The sequence below is a fragment of the Prionailurus viverrinus genome, chromosome C1, assembly GCF_022837055.1.
Source record: "Prionailurus viverrinus isolate Anna chromosome C1, UM_Priviv_1.0, whole genome shotgun sequence".
Taxonomy (NCBI): Eukaryota; Metazoa; Chordata; class Mammalia; order Carnivora; family Felidae; genus Prionailurus; species Prionailurus viverrinus.
The window spans coordinates 200,480,739-200,496,678 of record NC_062568.1 but is presented as its reverse complement, the minus strand read 5'-3'; the positions used below and the strand labels follow the sequence as shown (position 1 = coordinate 200,496,678).

The window sequence follows — 15,940 nt, the reverse complement described above, 5'->3', positions numbered from 1 at the left end:
TGATGGGCCTCCATTAAAGCCATGTTTCCATGACATTCACTAAGAATGACATCGGGAAGAATCAAAAAAGAGGGGAGGAGAGTCAAACTCTAAATCTGAGCCCCCACACAAAATAATCTCCATTTAGAATTTAGAATTTTCTCTGAAAAAATAACAAAACTGAACTGGCTGATGGGCATTAACAATGACAGGAAACAGCTTTCCAATTACCTAACTCTGGGGGATTTCAAGCCCCTAGCCATCCGGAGTCATCCACCGTGACTGCTCTGTGCTCTAGAACTGCTCAGGACCAACGGACACGTCGTCACAGCCTCCTGGAAACAGTCTCGGCTCCTCGAGGAACCCATGCACACAAAGGAAAAGCAAAAGGCCCCCCAGATTTTTCTCCTTCGTTCACTTGGCTTCGAGTTTGAATTGTCTAGACTACTTGTGAAGCAGGCAATTTATCTCATTCTCAAATGGATCAAATGAGGGCCCGTTATTCTATGTATAACAGAACTCATCAGAGATTCGAATAGCTTTCTGGGCTGTATCTAGGAGGGAGCAGGCCAGGTGAGGGCACCCCAGGGAGCCCCGTTTCCCTTTCCAAGCCAAATCATGCCATTCGGGCCTGGTTTACAGGGCTGCCTAGCTGCCACCTTGACACAAATCAGAGGCCGCACCTCTGAGGTGCAGGGTCCTTGCCTCAGCAGCAGGTTAGGGTCATGAAAGACCATCTCCGTCTGGAGAGGCAGCCCTGGGTCGGGGACGGGGGCCAGTTCAGCACCTTGGTCCAGGGGCTGCTCTCTCCTCTCCCCTGCATTTTTAATTTTTTTTATTTTATTTATTTATTTTTTTTTTTTTTTAGTCCCCACAGCTGCAGTCCATTCAAAGAGCAAAAAAAGCTTGCATGAAAAGGCTCACCACAACTTTCCAAGGAATGGAGTTCATTAAAATACTGCTGGAGGCCCTTGGCTGGAATGCTTTTCCCCTTGTAAAATGGAACTGCAGCTCAGTGTCGCCTGTAGGGAAGCTCAGGATAAGCTCAGAAACATCAGCGCAACAGAGACTGTGCAGGGGCTTTTGCATAATTACCAATTATTCGATCCATTCCCCTGCTCAAGCTCCAGAGACAATATCCGGCCTAGGAGAGAAAACTTCCCGACAGAGCCTATGACAAATGGGAGAATGGAAGCCAAGTTCCCCCAACCCTGACCTAAACCCACAGGGAACTTCCCTAGGGACCAGAGAATGGGGTCTGGCCTAGGGCTCCCAAACCACCCGGCCCCATGAGTCAGTGGTGTGTCACGGGGGGGGGGGGGGGGGGGGGGACCCCTTACCTCCAGCTCAGCTCCTAGGTGCCCAGCAGGGGGAAGCCTACACCCAGCTGGGAGGCCCACGCACAAGGCCCCAGGCAGGAAAAGGCCAACTTCCCCAAGCCTCAACTTGACTTAAAGCTTTGGTGCAGAAAGCATTCTTTTTATATTAAAATGTCTTACATGTGGGCATGTTATGGACTGGAATGTAATTGTTTAAAGAGAAGAAACATAAAATTCTCTACTCCATGCAGCCACTTTGGGACCTGCCCCCCAAACTCCAAAGAGGTGTATCTGCTCCAGTGTAAGGAATGCTGTGGGGAAAGAACTGGAGGAACAGGGAGAGGCCCGGTGAAAGGCGGCCAGCGGAGAGCCAGGGGGAGACGGCACACACTCCCTGCCGCTGGGGCCCGACCACCGAGGAGACCCAACCACCTTTACGCAAAAGTAAAGACAACAAATGCTCCGGCTGGGCATCTGCCTGATAGATAGACAGTGCCGAGCTGGCCCCGGCCAAAGTCTTCCCGCAATTCTCCGCTAAGTGCCAGCTCTATGGAGCCAGGGCTTTCGTCCTGTGCCCTCAGCCCCTGGAAGAGTATTTGACACGCAGGGGATATTACATTCTTGTAGAAAGAGCAACTCAGTTCTGCAGCTCTTGACAGCCCCCCTCAGAGCTGATTAACCGGTAAAGACCAACGGGCCGAGAGAACCCAGCCAAGGTCCTTCTCATTAGGGGTCGGGTTTAAGGATCCTGGTATTTTCTCCTGTGGAAAGGGAGCCAAGGAATAAAGGCTGCATTTCTTCCCGGGGCTGAGCACAGCAGCTGACTCAGAGGAGGTGCCCCGTAAGTGTGGACTTCAATCCACGAACTTTTCACCCACTTAAGCGAAGACCCCTTTAGAAAGGAGAAGACACTTTCTTTTTTTTTTTTTTTTTTTTTTTTTGAAAGAAGACATTTTAAATGTCGCCTCTGAAACAAAGGAGGAAAAAGTGCTGGTGGGAGATCGGTTTTCAATGGGGACAATAAGGGGCAAGTCAGGCAGGAAGATACAAGCCTATTCACTCCTGTGTACAGATAAGCTGGATCGTCTTGGCCTGCAAGGCCCCAGTCCCCAGGCCCCGCGTGTCTTCACCACCTGGGGACGGAGCGGGTTTGGTGTTTCATTCACAGAGCCACCACTGGGAGAAGAACTTCCAGATCTCATTGGTTCTGCTATTAAAGACTGAACATTGAGTAACAATGCCTGGCAGAAATCAGACACGATAATATTAATGGACGATTAAATATAATATTCGCCTTCATTTCAGCAGACTCACAAACGTCTGAGAGGCTGGCTCCACCGGCTGCCTCACGGAGAGCAGGAGACTTGGAGACTTCAAGCTGTAGGTTCCCACTCGCTCATCTGCTGGGCCCCCGGTGCCTAAGAACCCGCCGTGCACCCCAGCCTTCTGACCTGTCAGGTGCAAAGAATCGCATGCTCCCTGCAGCCCTCACGCTGCCGAGAGGCAGACACTTTCTGCAAGCCATTCAAAGCCCAGGGCTGCTGAGGCTGGCAGGGCAAAACCCTGCACCCAGCTGGCCCCTTCTATTTCTGGAGGGCAATTCTGGCTGCTACAAAGAGGGATATGCGGCCACGAAAACTGACCGGGTCCTCCGCTCGCTGGGAGAAGCACCAGGATGCCTCTTCCCGCCTCTAACCCCCAGGCCTGGCTAGGATAGCTTGGGGGCTTTCCCAGCTGATGACCTCCCCCTGGCTCGAGTTAGGTCTGGGGACACCCACGAGCTGGACCTCTAGGTGGCTACAGCACAAAAGAAAGAAGGAATGAAAAATTAAACAACCAACGTTTGCAGGCAAAGACTCTCCTGCCTGGTTAAACGGATTTAGGGCTATTTTTGGTCTGCTCTGAAAGAGGGCAAAGGACGGATGGCCTGCTGGGTGCCAACTCGCAGAAACAAACTCCTTCCTCAGCTCAGGGCTCAAAATACACCCAGCCAAGTTTCGGCTAGAGCTGCCAGTGTGCAGAGTGAAGCCACAGAAGGTCAAAGTTCAGGGAGCCAAGGGAGCATCTAAACATCATATGATTCTTGGCCCACACGGACGAAGTGGGTATTTTTGAAACAGCTTAACAACGGATTTCGGCTGGCTTCACTCTAGTACGACAGGATTAATATGTAATAAAATGGATGTTTTGGCCATCTGCAAAGGAAGGTCATTTCCCACCAATCCCAGCATGCACCATAATCCCGAGGCAGCAAACGCTCAAACGCTGGAAAGAAAAGAGAAGGAAGAAAGCGCAACGGGCATGATAAATTGGGCTGCCCCGGCCTCGCGGCCACGCACACACCACATTTCTCTTTAATACTGCTCTGTAACTGGACCGCTGGTGGACCGGATCAATTCCCCTACAGTTCTCTGGCTCCAACATCTAAGCGTGGCCGTTCCCTTCATGGAGAATGCTGGCAAATCCTCACATTTTTGTCAGTCTTAAAATTGGAGACTTCTCTTGAAAACAACTACTGCCCCTTCATTATTTTGGGCAGGTGAGCACGGGAGGAATGACTGCGATTTGCACCGAGCGGTGCGTTCGCCGCAATGGAAAACACCGGACTGATCCCAGATCATGTGAAACAAAGGCCTGGATACACACACTGCTTCTAGACGGACCCGTGGCGGTGTGAGTTTTCGGAAATTATAGCTCTGGGAACTTCAGAGGCACAGCAGTACACTCAGCACAGACCACCTCTTACAGGAATGAAAAGAATACTGCAGACCCAGTTAAAAAGAAAAGGAAAAAAAAAAAGGCAAACAAACCCTGTCATTCCCAGGGCAAAGAGAAGAAAATTAGCAGCAATGAAAGACAAACATTCAAAGAAGGAATTTCTAGGACTGGTCACGGGATCTTGAACAAAACGGGCCCAAGTGCTCCTTATACGCTACGGTGCATAGCGAGGACCTTGACGCAAGGCCATTAATCAAAAAGTGGCCTTTGAAGCATGTCAATCTAGTTTTAACGAGGTGTGCTTTACCAGATCCCAATTCGGCGAAAAGTCATGCTCCATTTCCATGTTGAGATTTATCATACTTCAAATTAAAAAATTAATGAGCACGCTGATTCCCCAGCCCATGCTGGATGATGGGGATCTATTACATACGGCCTCCTGTTCAGCCTTAGGAGGCAGATGGGGCCCAAGGCTGGCCTCCACACAACTTGGTGAGGGGAAGTCGGCACCCCTCCAACCTCCCCACAAAGCACTGGACAAAAGTGAAGTGCTAATCCCATGTGGCCTAGCTCTAAGAAGGGAGCGTCTTTCAAGTCTCTAGCTGCTGCTGCTGTTGTTTTCAATTGTATGAAATTTTTTTAATGTTTATTTTTGACAGAGAGAGTCTAGACAGAGTGCAAGCGGGGTAGGGGCAGTGAGAGAGGGAGACACAGAATCTGAAGCAGGCTCCAGGCTCTGAGCTGTCAGCACAGCAGAGCCCGATGCAGGACTTGAACCCACGAACCTCGAGATCGTGATCTGAGCCAAAGTCGGACACTCAACCGACTGAGCCACCCAGGCGCCCCTGAATTATATAATTTAATTCTAAATTACTCTCCATAAAACATACATTTTAATATTTTAAATTACTGATGAATTATTTAACCCCCTTTTCCCCAAACAGGTAAGACGGACACATTAGGACGACATACCATATTTAATCTGCTGCTCTAGGGGTGAGTGATTCACCAAAAGGTACCCAGCAGAGTGATCCCACCCGGAGGAGTTGGGATTCCTGGTGCTGCTCAGCCACACCACCGCCCTGGCTTCTTCCTGACCGAGTCTAAATCACCTAAAAGAGCTGCAGTGGTCCTACATACATTTCAAGGGCGACTGTGAAAATCAGATGAAATAATAACGCAAACCAAAGCACCCGGCCCAGTCCTGGGCACACGGCAGGCGTTCAACTGTTAGCTGTTGAACCCGCCACCTGCGTCTCCCTCCAGCCCCTCGCCAGCCACGTTCTACGGAAGACAAAGTTAGAAGGGGGGAAGCAGTGCTACTGTTAGCACTGACACTGTTAGCAGTGACACTAACCCACGGGATGCCACAGAGCACGTCACCTATCTGGGGCAGGTGCAGGGTGGTACTTCAACCTGGGCCCAAGCACTCTTCTGCAAAGCACGTGCCACGGTGGGCCTCTCGCACCCAGTATGTGGCTGCGGCGAGAGGCGGCTCTCCTTCACTCCCGCCAAGCCCAAGTACAAGTACCAGACCCAGCCAGGGAAGCTGACCAGGTGCCCATAAAAGCGGCTCTGGGCACATCTCTGAAATAGCGGCGAGGGGATCGCACAGAAAACACACAGCTGTAGAACACTTCAGTGGCCCTAAGAACAAAATAGCCCGAGGAATGGTCTACTGAGAAAAATTTGCTCATCATTTCTTCTATGTTCGGTTGATTTCTAAAATACGGTAACAGCTAAACTGGCACACTGAATTTAAACTCAGCCAAGCATGCTTTCATGCTGAGTTTAAAGACAAACAGGCCTCCGCCACTGACCCAATTAGGGATCTGATCATACCTTCAGCCTCTGCCCACCTCTGCCACATACAATCAAGCAAAAATAAGCAAAAATCTCCGATTAGGAAAAACACAAAACAATACAGCACTTCCCAGTTCGCTACTTTAACGGGGCTGGGAGTCAGCAAACCAGTCCGCACAGCCCGGTGTGCCCCAAGTTCATGGAGTGGATGATGGTGACAATAGCCACCGCCTCACGTTCAAGCCCTCCTTCTGACCTTCAGGGACCCCTCGGAACCACCCAACTCTGTAGTTCACCATTTCCCAACACAGACTGCTTTCTCTCAACACCCCCCCCGCCCCCCAAGCTGCCCCGCCAACTCACTGCGCATCCTCACGCCCAGACTGTTTACAAAATCAGGTCTAACCAATCCAATGTTTGGGCCAATGCTGGAAAATCAGGAAGTTTCACATCAACTTCTAAATGTATGGCTTCTCCAGAAAAATCCGAAAGCAAGCAACAGAGGACCACCCTCCCACAGGGCAATAAACAAGCAGCTGGAACGAAGCGGCCCCTGCCCTTTCAGAGGGGGCCTGCCCACCAACCCCGTCGAGGACATTCCGTTCCCCTCACGGGCTGAAGGCACCTCCCAGGCTCTGGGTTTTGACTTGATTCTGCACGTTCGGAGGCTCGTTTGCCTCGCGATTCCACCCACTCTTCTTTCACACGCCCCTAACACGCCTCCGTGTCAGCCGGGACCCATCGCCCCTTGCGTCGCAAGTACCTGTCGCTGTCTTTCTCATCAGGGCCGCTCACCTCAAGAAACCTCCTCCTCCTTCTTACTTGCGGAACTGTTACCCGCACAAGCTAGCGGGTTCACAACTCCTCACTGGGCTGACTGTGTCACACAGCTGCCTCCCGACTGGGACTCTGGGTGCCTATAAATACACAGACAGTTGCGAGTAGGGGCCTGCAGACTGCTGGGAAGTTCTCCGTGGCGATGACACGAGTCTCCCGCGGTAAGGCTTTGCTAGTACAACTGCTCTGAACTCATACAACGGAATGAAGTGTGTGGACAGGTTTTCAATCCATTACAGTAAAAGCCACCTCATCGATGAGCCACGGTCGGCAGCTGATGATCACATCCAGAAGACATGGGGGCCATGAGCACAACAGGGGACTGGACTCGGAGGCCCAGGTGCCAGAGCCGGAGCCAGAATGTACTGGCCAAAAAATCTAGCAACTCAGTTGGCCTCTTGGGGCCTGATTTTAGTTTATTTTACTTCTTTTCAATATTTCCCATAGCTTTATAGGTTATTTAAAATAGTCTGAGCTATTTCAAATAATATCATGGTGCCAGTTAATCTGAGGCATCATTGTGAGACCAATCATTCCGAATTAAAAAGAAAAGACACATTTAAAAAGTAGGTGTGATGAGATCTTTGAAAGCTGGCTTTTGTGTTTTATACCATTCCAAGTGGAAGGGAAGCCCTCAAGTATGTTACAGGGTAGATTCTGCACTGCCTTGGTTGGAGAAACTTCCACAACAGCAAAGAAATGAAGGAAGCCTGGCTCCGGGCACTACCGAATGCCTGCTGGGCGTGTACGGCCTCTTCCTCCCTGCGAGGAGATGCAAGCTTCTAGAACCTGAACCCATGCAGGTGGGGCAAGGAGACAGACGGTGACCAACTTCAGAAGTCCTATCTTGGGCTCTGCAAACGCAGCTGGCTCCGAGACAACCACGTGGAGGAATCTCAGAGCTCAGTGGGGGTGGAAGGTTTCTGCCGTGTTTTGAGCGCCACACGGCAAAAGGCACACAAACACAACCAGTTGGGAGCCACAGCCCGAAGGAAACCATATGAACAAAGCTCATACCAGGTCGATCAGGTCACTGAGGTTTTTCTCGATTTGCTGTGGAGGCAGGCGCCTCATCAAGTCCAAGGCACAGTCCAGCTGCTGATCGCTCTGTGAAAAGAGAAACAGACGTGTCTGTGTTATTTTGCTTTTGCCAAAAGAAGCGCCAAAACCCCCTTTTATTATTTTTAAGTTTATTTATTTGTTTTGAAATGGTGGGGGGGGCAAGGAAGAGAGAGACAGGGAGAGTGTGTATGAGCAGGGGAGGAGCAGAGAGGCGGAGGGAAGAGAATCCCAAGCAGGCTCCGCACATTCAGCACAGAGCCTGATGCAGGGATTGATCCCACAAACCATGAGATCATGACCTGAGCCAAAATCAAGAGTCAGATGCTCAAGCAAGTAAGCCACCCAGGCGCCCCTAAAACCCCCTCTGAAAAAGCATTCTTGCAGTTTCAGCTTGCCCAGGGTACTCTAACTCCAAGCAGGACTGCAGCGGGCCCTCCAACACATCTCCCAGAGAGAGGGGGACAGGCTCTGTGACGGCACAATCTCACGTGGAGGCATCCAAAACATACTCCAAGTGGGAAGCAGGCCAGAGCTCCACCCACAGCTCAATGCCCCTCGGCTTTCCTTTTCCAATCCAATTCAGACCGTGGGAGATGCCGACGTGTGACCTCCTGATCAGCCCTACAAGGGACCATGCTCCAACAGCAAGTTAGGCTTTCTCCTTTGCTGTCACTTGGACATACAAGTCAGGTAATGTTACCAGGCAAAGAACTACCAGCAAGATGCACACCAAGGTTAAAGTGTTTCGGTGAATTCAACGGAAGCTTGGGACATGTCCCCAGGCGCCAGGCCCTTGCAAAGGAGACCGAGACCTGGAGCATCTACAGTCAAGAGGTCGCTCCAGCTGCAGAGCAGACGGCCAGAGCAGCCAACGGGGGTCACTGCAGCCGCAGGGGCCCAGGAGGATAAAGAATATACTGTGAGCTTCACAGTACTCTCGCCTCATCTGGCATTCAGTCTGCACACATTTACCACGAGCCGCCAGCCAGCCCTCATAAATACAGGACCGATGACGGAGGCAGGAGGGCGGAGGGAGGAAGGACCGAGTGGGGGTCAAGTGAAAGTAATCAGTGCCCAGGGGGCTACGGCACAGGAGGCACGACGAGAAAGGGGAGAAAGGCAGCCCAGGCAGACAGGGCAGACGACCGCACGCACCCTGAGAAGTACAGGCAGGGAGGCCAGCCCGATGGCTCAGAGGCCCCGCCTCATGCGTGTCCCAAACCTGCTCTGCCCAGACCAAGCACAGAATCTTTAAAAGCCCTCCATCAACACACTAGAGTATCTTCATAAAATACACAAAGTAATCCTGGAGATGCCACATTGGCCTTAGTGAAATAGAACCCCCGAGTAGGACCGCCTGTGCCCTAGGTATGTTAACCACAGACGCTGTGGGGCAAGGACCCGCTCTGTACTTCACCAAGGAACGAACACGTCGAGGTGGCTGGAGGCTGTTTCATTCCCAGGTAACTGATGTGGCGTATACAGCAGGCTGTTTTTAAAAAAGAAGAAAACAAAACAAACAAATACAAAACCAACTTGTGCCCTGCTGAAGATGGTGATCAGTGACACTTTATTCTGGGACACACGACCATCACTACTACCCTGCAAAGCTGGACACACACACATGCACACGCACATACTCTCTCTCACCCCAGAAATGGGAGAGCACTTGTTCTGTTCGGTGGAACATTCCAGCAACCGTGGGTTCCCCGCTTGTGCCATGCCGTCTATCTACGCCAGCCAAGGCCATAGTGCCATGGGTCTGGCCTACTGGCACGGGAAGACGTTTTAACACCACTTAACGGGTCGAGAACGCAGAAAAATGCAGTTACCGCCAGAGAGACTTCTAGTCAATGTCCAGTTCTGCCATTCATCAACTAGAAAGAACCTTGGGCAAATTTCTTAACCCCTCCAAGCCTCTATTTATCCGTAAAATGGGACAGTATGTACTTCACAGGGTTGTTGCAATGATTCACTTAATACACATGAAATTTTTAATATACAACAGTATGTGTTTGGGAGTACCGTCTGTGTATGTGTATTAATACATGTTGTAAGTATCTTGACATTTTATTTTTTTTTATTTAAAAAAAAAATTTTTTTTTTCAACGTTTATTTATTTTGGGGACAGAGAAAGACAGAGCATGAACGGGGGAGGGGCAGAGAGAGGGAGACACAGAATCGGAAACAGGCTCCAGGCTCTGAGCCATCAGCCCAGAGCCTGACGCGGGGCTCGAACTCACAGACCGCGAGATCGTGACCTGGCTGAAGTCGGACGCTTAACCGACTGCGCCACCCAGGCGCCCCAGTATCTTGACATTTTAAAATATAAATGTAACATCCACCCCACTCAACCTAGCTAGCCCTCAAGTCTTTCCGGCTGCTGTAAATTGGAGACACGAGCAGCTGTGTCTCCCCTCCTCCACAACCATGCCAGAACAGAAAACCCTGAAGTATTCAAGTCAAACTAGCTAAAAGATGTAAACTAATGAGCCAAAGACCTAAACAGACACCTCCCTGAAGAAGAGAGGCAGACGACAAATGAGAATATGAAACGATGCTCCACATCACTTGTTACCAGGGAGATGCGGAGAAATACAAACGAAAGCAGCAGTGAGATCCCGTTACACCCCTATGAGAGCGGCCAAGACCCAGGAGTCTGCCGACAAGGCTGTGGGGCAACAGGAACTCTGACTCATTGCCGGTGGGAACGCAAAATGGGACGCAGCCACCTTCGAAGACAGTTTGGTGGCTTCTCACGAAGCGAAGCATGCACCTGCCATCGTATTCGTATGATCCAACAACTGCACGCCTTGGTATTTACCCAAAGGAGCTCAAAACCTATGACCGTCCACACAAAAACCTGCACACAAATGTTCATACCAGCTTTATTCGTAACTGCCCCACCCTGGGAACAACGGAGATGCCCTTCCGTAGGTGAATGGATAAGCAAACCTGTGGCCCATCCAGACACCGGAATACTATTCAGGGCTAAAAAGAAAAGATACCAAGCCATGGAAAGACATGGAGGAATCCTGAATGCCAAGTGAAAGAAGCCAGTCTGAAAAGGCTACATACTAGTGATTCCAACGAGGTGACATTCTGGAAGAGGCAAAACTATGGAGACAGGAGAAAGACCAGTGATTGCCAGAGGTTGAAGGGGAGGGAGGGCTGAACAAGCAGAGGACAGCACACGGGATGTTCAGGTCAGTGAAACCACTCTGCACGGTACTATAATAGTAGACATGTGTCACTGGAATGTGTCCCAAAGCACAGACCGTACAACACGAAGAGTGAATCCTAATGGAAACCACGGATTTTGAATGATTATGATGTGTCAGTATAGATTCAGCAGTGTTAACTCTGGTGGGGAATGCTGATTTATAGTGGGGAAGGCCATGTGTTGTAAGGCAGGGAATATACGGGCACTCTCCGTGCTTTCTTGCTCAATTTTCCTGTGAACTAAAAACTGCTCTAAAAAACCACGTCTATTAAAAAAAAGCCGGGGCGGCTCAGTCGGTTCAATGTCTGACTCTTGATTTCGGTTCATGAAATCGAGTCCCATATCAGCACAGAGCCTGCTTGGGATTCTCATTCTCTCTCTGCCCCTCCCTGGCTAGTACATGCTCACACTCGCTCTCCCTCTCTCAAAATAAATAAACATTAATAAAAAAAAGCTGTGAACGAGTGTTTTCAACTGGGGTTGATCCTGCCCTCCCACGAACCCCCAGGAGACATCTGGCAATGCATGGCAGTATTTTTTCGTTGTCATCACAGGAAGAGAAGGCGCTACTGGCATCTGATGGGTAGGAACGAGAGATGCTTCTAAACATTCTACGATGCAGAAGACAGTCCCCAACAAACCTGGCCCCAAATGCCAGAGTCAAGTCTGAAAACCCTAATTTAAAAGTCAGTTAAAAGTCATTTTGGGGGACTGCAGACGCTCAGACTCTGATCAAAGCTAAGGCTCTAGAAAACTGCACACCCATAGAAACATTTTACACACAACTCTAATTCACAGACCACTCACAACCCCTAAAAACTTCTGGTCTTTAGAAATATTCTCAACTGGGTATTAATACTCTTCCTGAGAACAAAAAAACCGAAGTTAGATAGAAGTAAACCTAGCTATGCTGAAACCTTCATCCAGAACATACAGGAAGTCAAAAGCAAGAAACCAGAAATTGAGCAGCGTATTATCTAGGAAGAGAAAGTCGTAACTTGGCCAGAAAAGAGCCACATGGAAAGATCTGGTGTCCACCCTTCCATGCAGCCTGAGCACAGCCTCGCCCCCGAGGGCGCCAGCGGCTCGGAGGCCCCGTCCTGGACGGTCCTCTGTCTGACTGCATCTATTTGAGAGCATTAGAAAAACACAACTGCAAAATGGCCTAACTCCTATTTTGCATGAATCCCAATGAATCCTACTCGGAAATGTTTCACTACAAATTTCGAGGGCTGAGGACGTCTGTCGTTAAATGAGGAAAAGGACCGAAGGCTTCCCAGAAGTGAAGCAACATGGGGAAGCTTAACGACAGCTTGTAAAAAGTTAAAATTAGAGTGAACCAGGGCCCTTCACCCGGGAGTCACCCCATACCCTGAGGGGTCCAAACAGGACACAGCACCAGAGAATGAAGAGAACACGGATGGCCCGCAGCTCCGGGCAACAACGTGAGTGAGCCCAGAGACACAGTGACCGGCTGTCAGGCTTGGGTTTCCCGCCCCGGTTCCTGCCCTTAACCGGCTTTCTGTGTATTTTGTGGACGCTCATCCCACGACTGAGTGCTCCCCATGGACGGACGGCGCCTTCAAAGCCCAAAGTGCTCCCAGACACGTCCCGCAGACAACACGCCTCGGCAGGTCTACCTCCCGCTGGTGGTGGTCTCCAGGCTGAAGGGTAAATAATAAAAGCATGACCACCGCCCCTCCCTCCGCAGAGTTCTCTGCCCATTCCGTTAGTCATTCGATAACTACTCGAGTGTTTCCTAGGTGACAAGCACTGTTTTTGATGCTGAATGGTGAGTAAAACAAAGTGTCTTCAGGAACTTATGCTGTAGTCAAAACCTCCATGGGAAAAAAAGATCTTTGTTAGGAAGAGTCTCTGTTAGGACGTCAAAGAGTAAGGAGGGGACAGGTACCCCACTTCAGGCTGGTAAGGTTCTACAGGATCGGACTACGAGTTCTGAGTGTGTGTGTGTGGGGGGGGGGGGGCTGTGTGTGTTTAAGCATATAAATCAAGTCAGGAAATGTTTCACTTTCTGCTCGTTTTTCACACGACTTGAAGAAAAAACACAAAACTGCTTCAATCACCCTCCAACAAATAAAGCCACTGTTAATACAGACTAGAAACAATTTTTCAGAATAACAAGCTGAATAAAAAAAACACTACAGCCTAAAACAAAAATCTCCTATGGAATTCTAAGACAGCCGCCAGGGTTGTCCATCATTTGCAAGCAGTTAAAACTCGGCCCTGTAAAATGAAGTAAAAAGGCACAGACTGATTTGGAAATCCTCACCAAACAATTTATCCAGCCCCCAGGCACAGGACACGTCCCAACCTGTAAAAAACTCGAAGTCTAATTCAGCGAACACACCTATCCACAAAAATGAAAAAAGTCACAGTAAAGGTGACACTAAGTGGTACGGGGAACCTCATGTTTTATCACTGGCTACATACAATACAGGCTGGGAGTGCACGAGGCAGGCATGGGGGGATGGAGGGGGAGTTGGGGGGTGGGGAAGAGAGGCCCTGCGATAAATGGGTAAGGAAGCGGACAGCACAGGGACACGGAGGAGCAAGGAGTGGCACTGGGAGGGGACTAGGGACTCATCACGAAGGGCCTCCGGTCAGGCTGGTTTTCGCCCACCCGCCTCAGAGGGCAGCAGTTTTCTAAGCAGGCTCCAAGCCCGGGCTCCAGACCTCAGGTCTCCCGGCAGCTGTGCCGCGGTCTACTTTGTAGAAAGGCTTCTGTGCCACGTTCTCTGGCCTCGCAAAGTTTAAAATCGACTTCTCCAGAGGGATTAGGAGTTCCTAAAGATTTGTCCACAGAGGAATGACAGGAACACTGCTGCGTCTCAGAAGGTTAAACAGATTACATTGTCCAAAAATGGCCATAACAAGCTCTCTCACCGGGCCTGCTCCTCTGACGTGACTTTGACACTCCTCCCTTTGAGAGGTGGAGTCTATGTACCCCCTCCTTGGAAATGGGAGAGCTTTGATGGCTATTTCTATCAACAGAGAATAGCAGGATTGATGCTGTGCGATTTCTGAGGCCAAGCCATAAAAGCCAATTCGTTTTTTTTTTTAACTTTTTCTGTTTTAAAAAAATTATTTATTTTTAATTTAAAACTCTTTTTTAATTTACATCCAAGTTAGCATAGTGCAATAATGGTTTCAGGAGTAGAATTCAGTGATTTATCCCCTGCATAGAACACCCAGTGCTCATGCCAACAAGTGTCTTCCTTATTAATGCCCTTACCTATTTATAGCCCACCTGCCCAGCCACAACCCTTCCATCTACCCTGTCTGTTCTCTTAAGTCCCCTCCCTGTTTTTATATTATTTTTGCTTCCCTTCCCTTATGTTCACCTGTTTTGTATCTTCAGGTCTACATATGAGTGAAGTCATATGATATTTGTCTTTTTCTAACTAATTTCGCTTGGCATAATACCCTCTAGTTCTGTCCACAATGTTGCAAATGGCAAGATTTAATTTTTTGATTGCTGAGTAATATTCCTGTGTGTGTGTGTGTGTGTGTGTGTGTGTGTGTGCGCTCACGACATCTTCTTTATGCATTTGACAGTTGGGCTCTTTCCATCCTTTGGCTATTGTCGATAGTGCTGCTATAAACATGGGGGTGCACGTGTCCCTTCGAAACAGCACACCTGTATCCCGTGGATAAATGCCTAGTAGTGCAATTGCTGGGTCGTAGGGTAGTTCTATTTTTAGTTTTTTGAGGAACCTCCACACTGTTTTCCAGAGTGGCCGCACCAGTTTGCGCTCCCACCAGCCGTGCGAAAGGGTTCCTCTTTCTCCGCATCCTCGCCAACATCTATCGTTGCCTGAGTTGTTAATGCTAGCCATTCTGACTGGTGTGAGGTGATATCTCATTGTGGTTTTGATTTGTATTTTCCTGATGATGAGTGATGTTGAGCACCTTTTTCATGTGTCTGTTAGCCACCTGGAAGGACAATTCATTTTCCATCTTGAGTGCTGAACACTCGGACTTGGAGCCCCAAGCTTCAATGTAAACAGTTTGCCCTACAGCGGCCACACTGTGAGGAAGCCCAAGATAACCCACACAGGAAAGCCACATGAAGGGACCATGAGAGTCACCAAGCCCCCCAATGTCCCCTCTTCCAGCTGCAGCTAGCTGTCTGATGGCAAGAGCTCAAGACCCCAAGCCAGAACGACTCACCCAAGGCCCACCTGAATTTCCTGAGCCACAGAAAGCACTTGACATAAGGATTTCTGTTATTTTAGGTCACTAGATTTGGGGGGGACTCTGTTAGTCAGCAATAGTAACTGATACAGAAGGACGTCTCTGGTGACTGTGGGGGAGACGGTCTGACCAGAGATGGGATCAGGGGCAGGAGAGCCAGGACAGGAGCCTCTATAGCAACCAGGGCTGTGGCTGTGTGGCTGGAGAGGACAGTGGGAGGTGGGCAGGGGGGGGTCAGGAACTTTAAGAGGCAGGAAAGACAGGACGAGGGCACTTACTGGAAACGGGAGGAGGCCCAAGAAGTTGGGGACGGACCACCTGCTAGAGGACAGCGCTGTGGCCTCGTTCGCGTGCGTGTGGTTTCTGCGTGCCCTTTTAAAACACGCTGTTGTAATTTCAAGGACAAGCAGTGACTCCGACTGTGTGGATTTCTGAGCGGAAGTCCTGCTTGGCCCGCGCTGGTGTCTGGCCAAGGCCGATGTGCACTTAACAGCATCTGTCTGCACATAAACAACCACCCAAAGCTTCAAGGCCTTTACAGTCTTTCCTAAGTTCATCAAGACCTTCACGTGTTTACATTCCCGAGCGGCTTAAGTCAATTCTTGCTTCACAGACAGCACCGAGGCAGACTTCACCCAGGCTGATTTCCCACAAACTTATGGGGTCTAACTTGACCATGACTTGTCTTGTATCATCTGTGACCCAAGAAGCAACTCTGTTTACAAGGTGCATCTCTTTTCTGCCATGTGGCTCAGGAACAAGTTGTGCTGGGGGCTATTTGGGG

At 49.8% G+C, this 15,940-nt stretch overlaps 1 protein-coding gene across 3 annotated transcripts in view; it reads right to left on the bottom strand.

Moving 5' to 3' along the window:
- Positions 1–15,940, bottom strand: part of CAPZB (capping actin protein of muscle Z-line subunit beta) — a 135,281-nt gene that overhangs the window by 64,104 nt on the left and 55,237 nt on the right. For all 3 annotated transcript variants that reach the window (XM_047873341.1, XM_047873339.1, XM_047873340.1), the window contains exon 2: positions 7,674–7,763. In XM_047873341.1, coding sequence (XP_047729297.1) covers positions 7,674–7,763 — 90 coding nt within the window. The remainder of the gene's footprint in view (positions 1–7,673; positions 7,764–15,940) is intronic.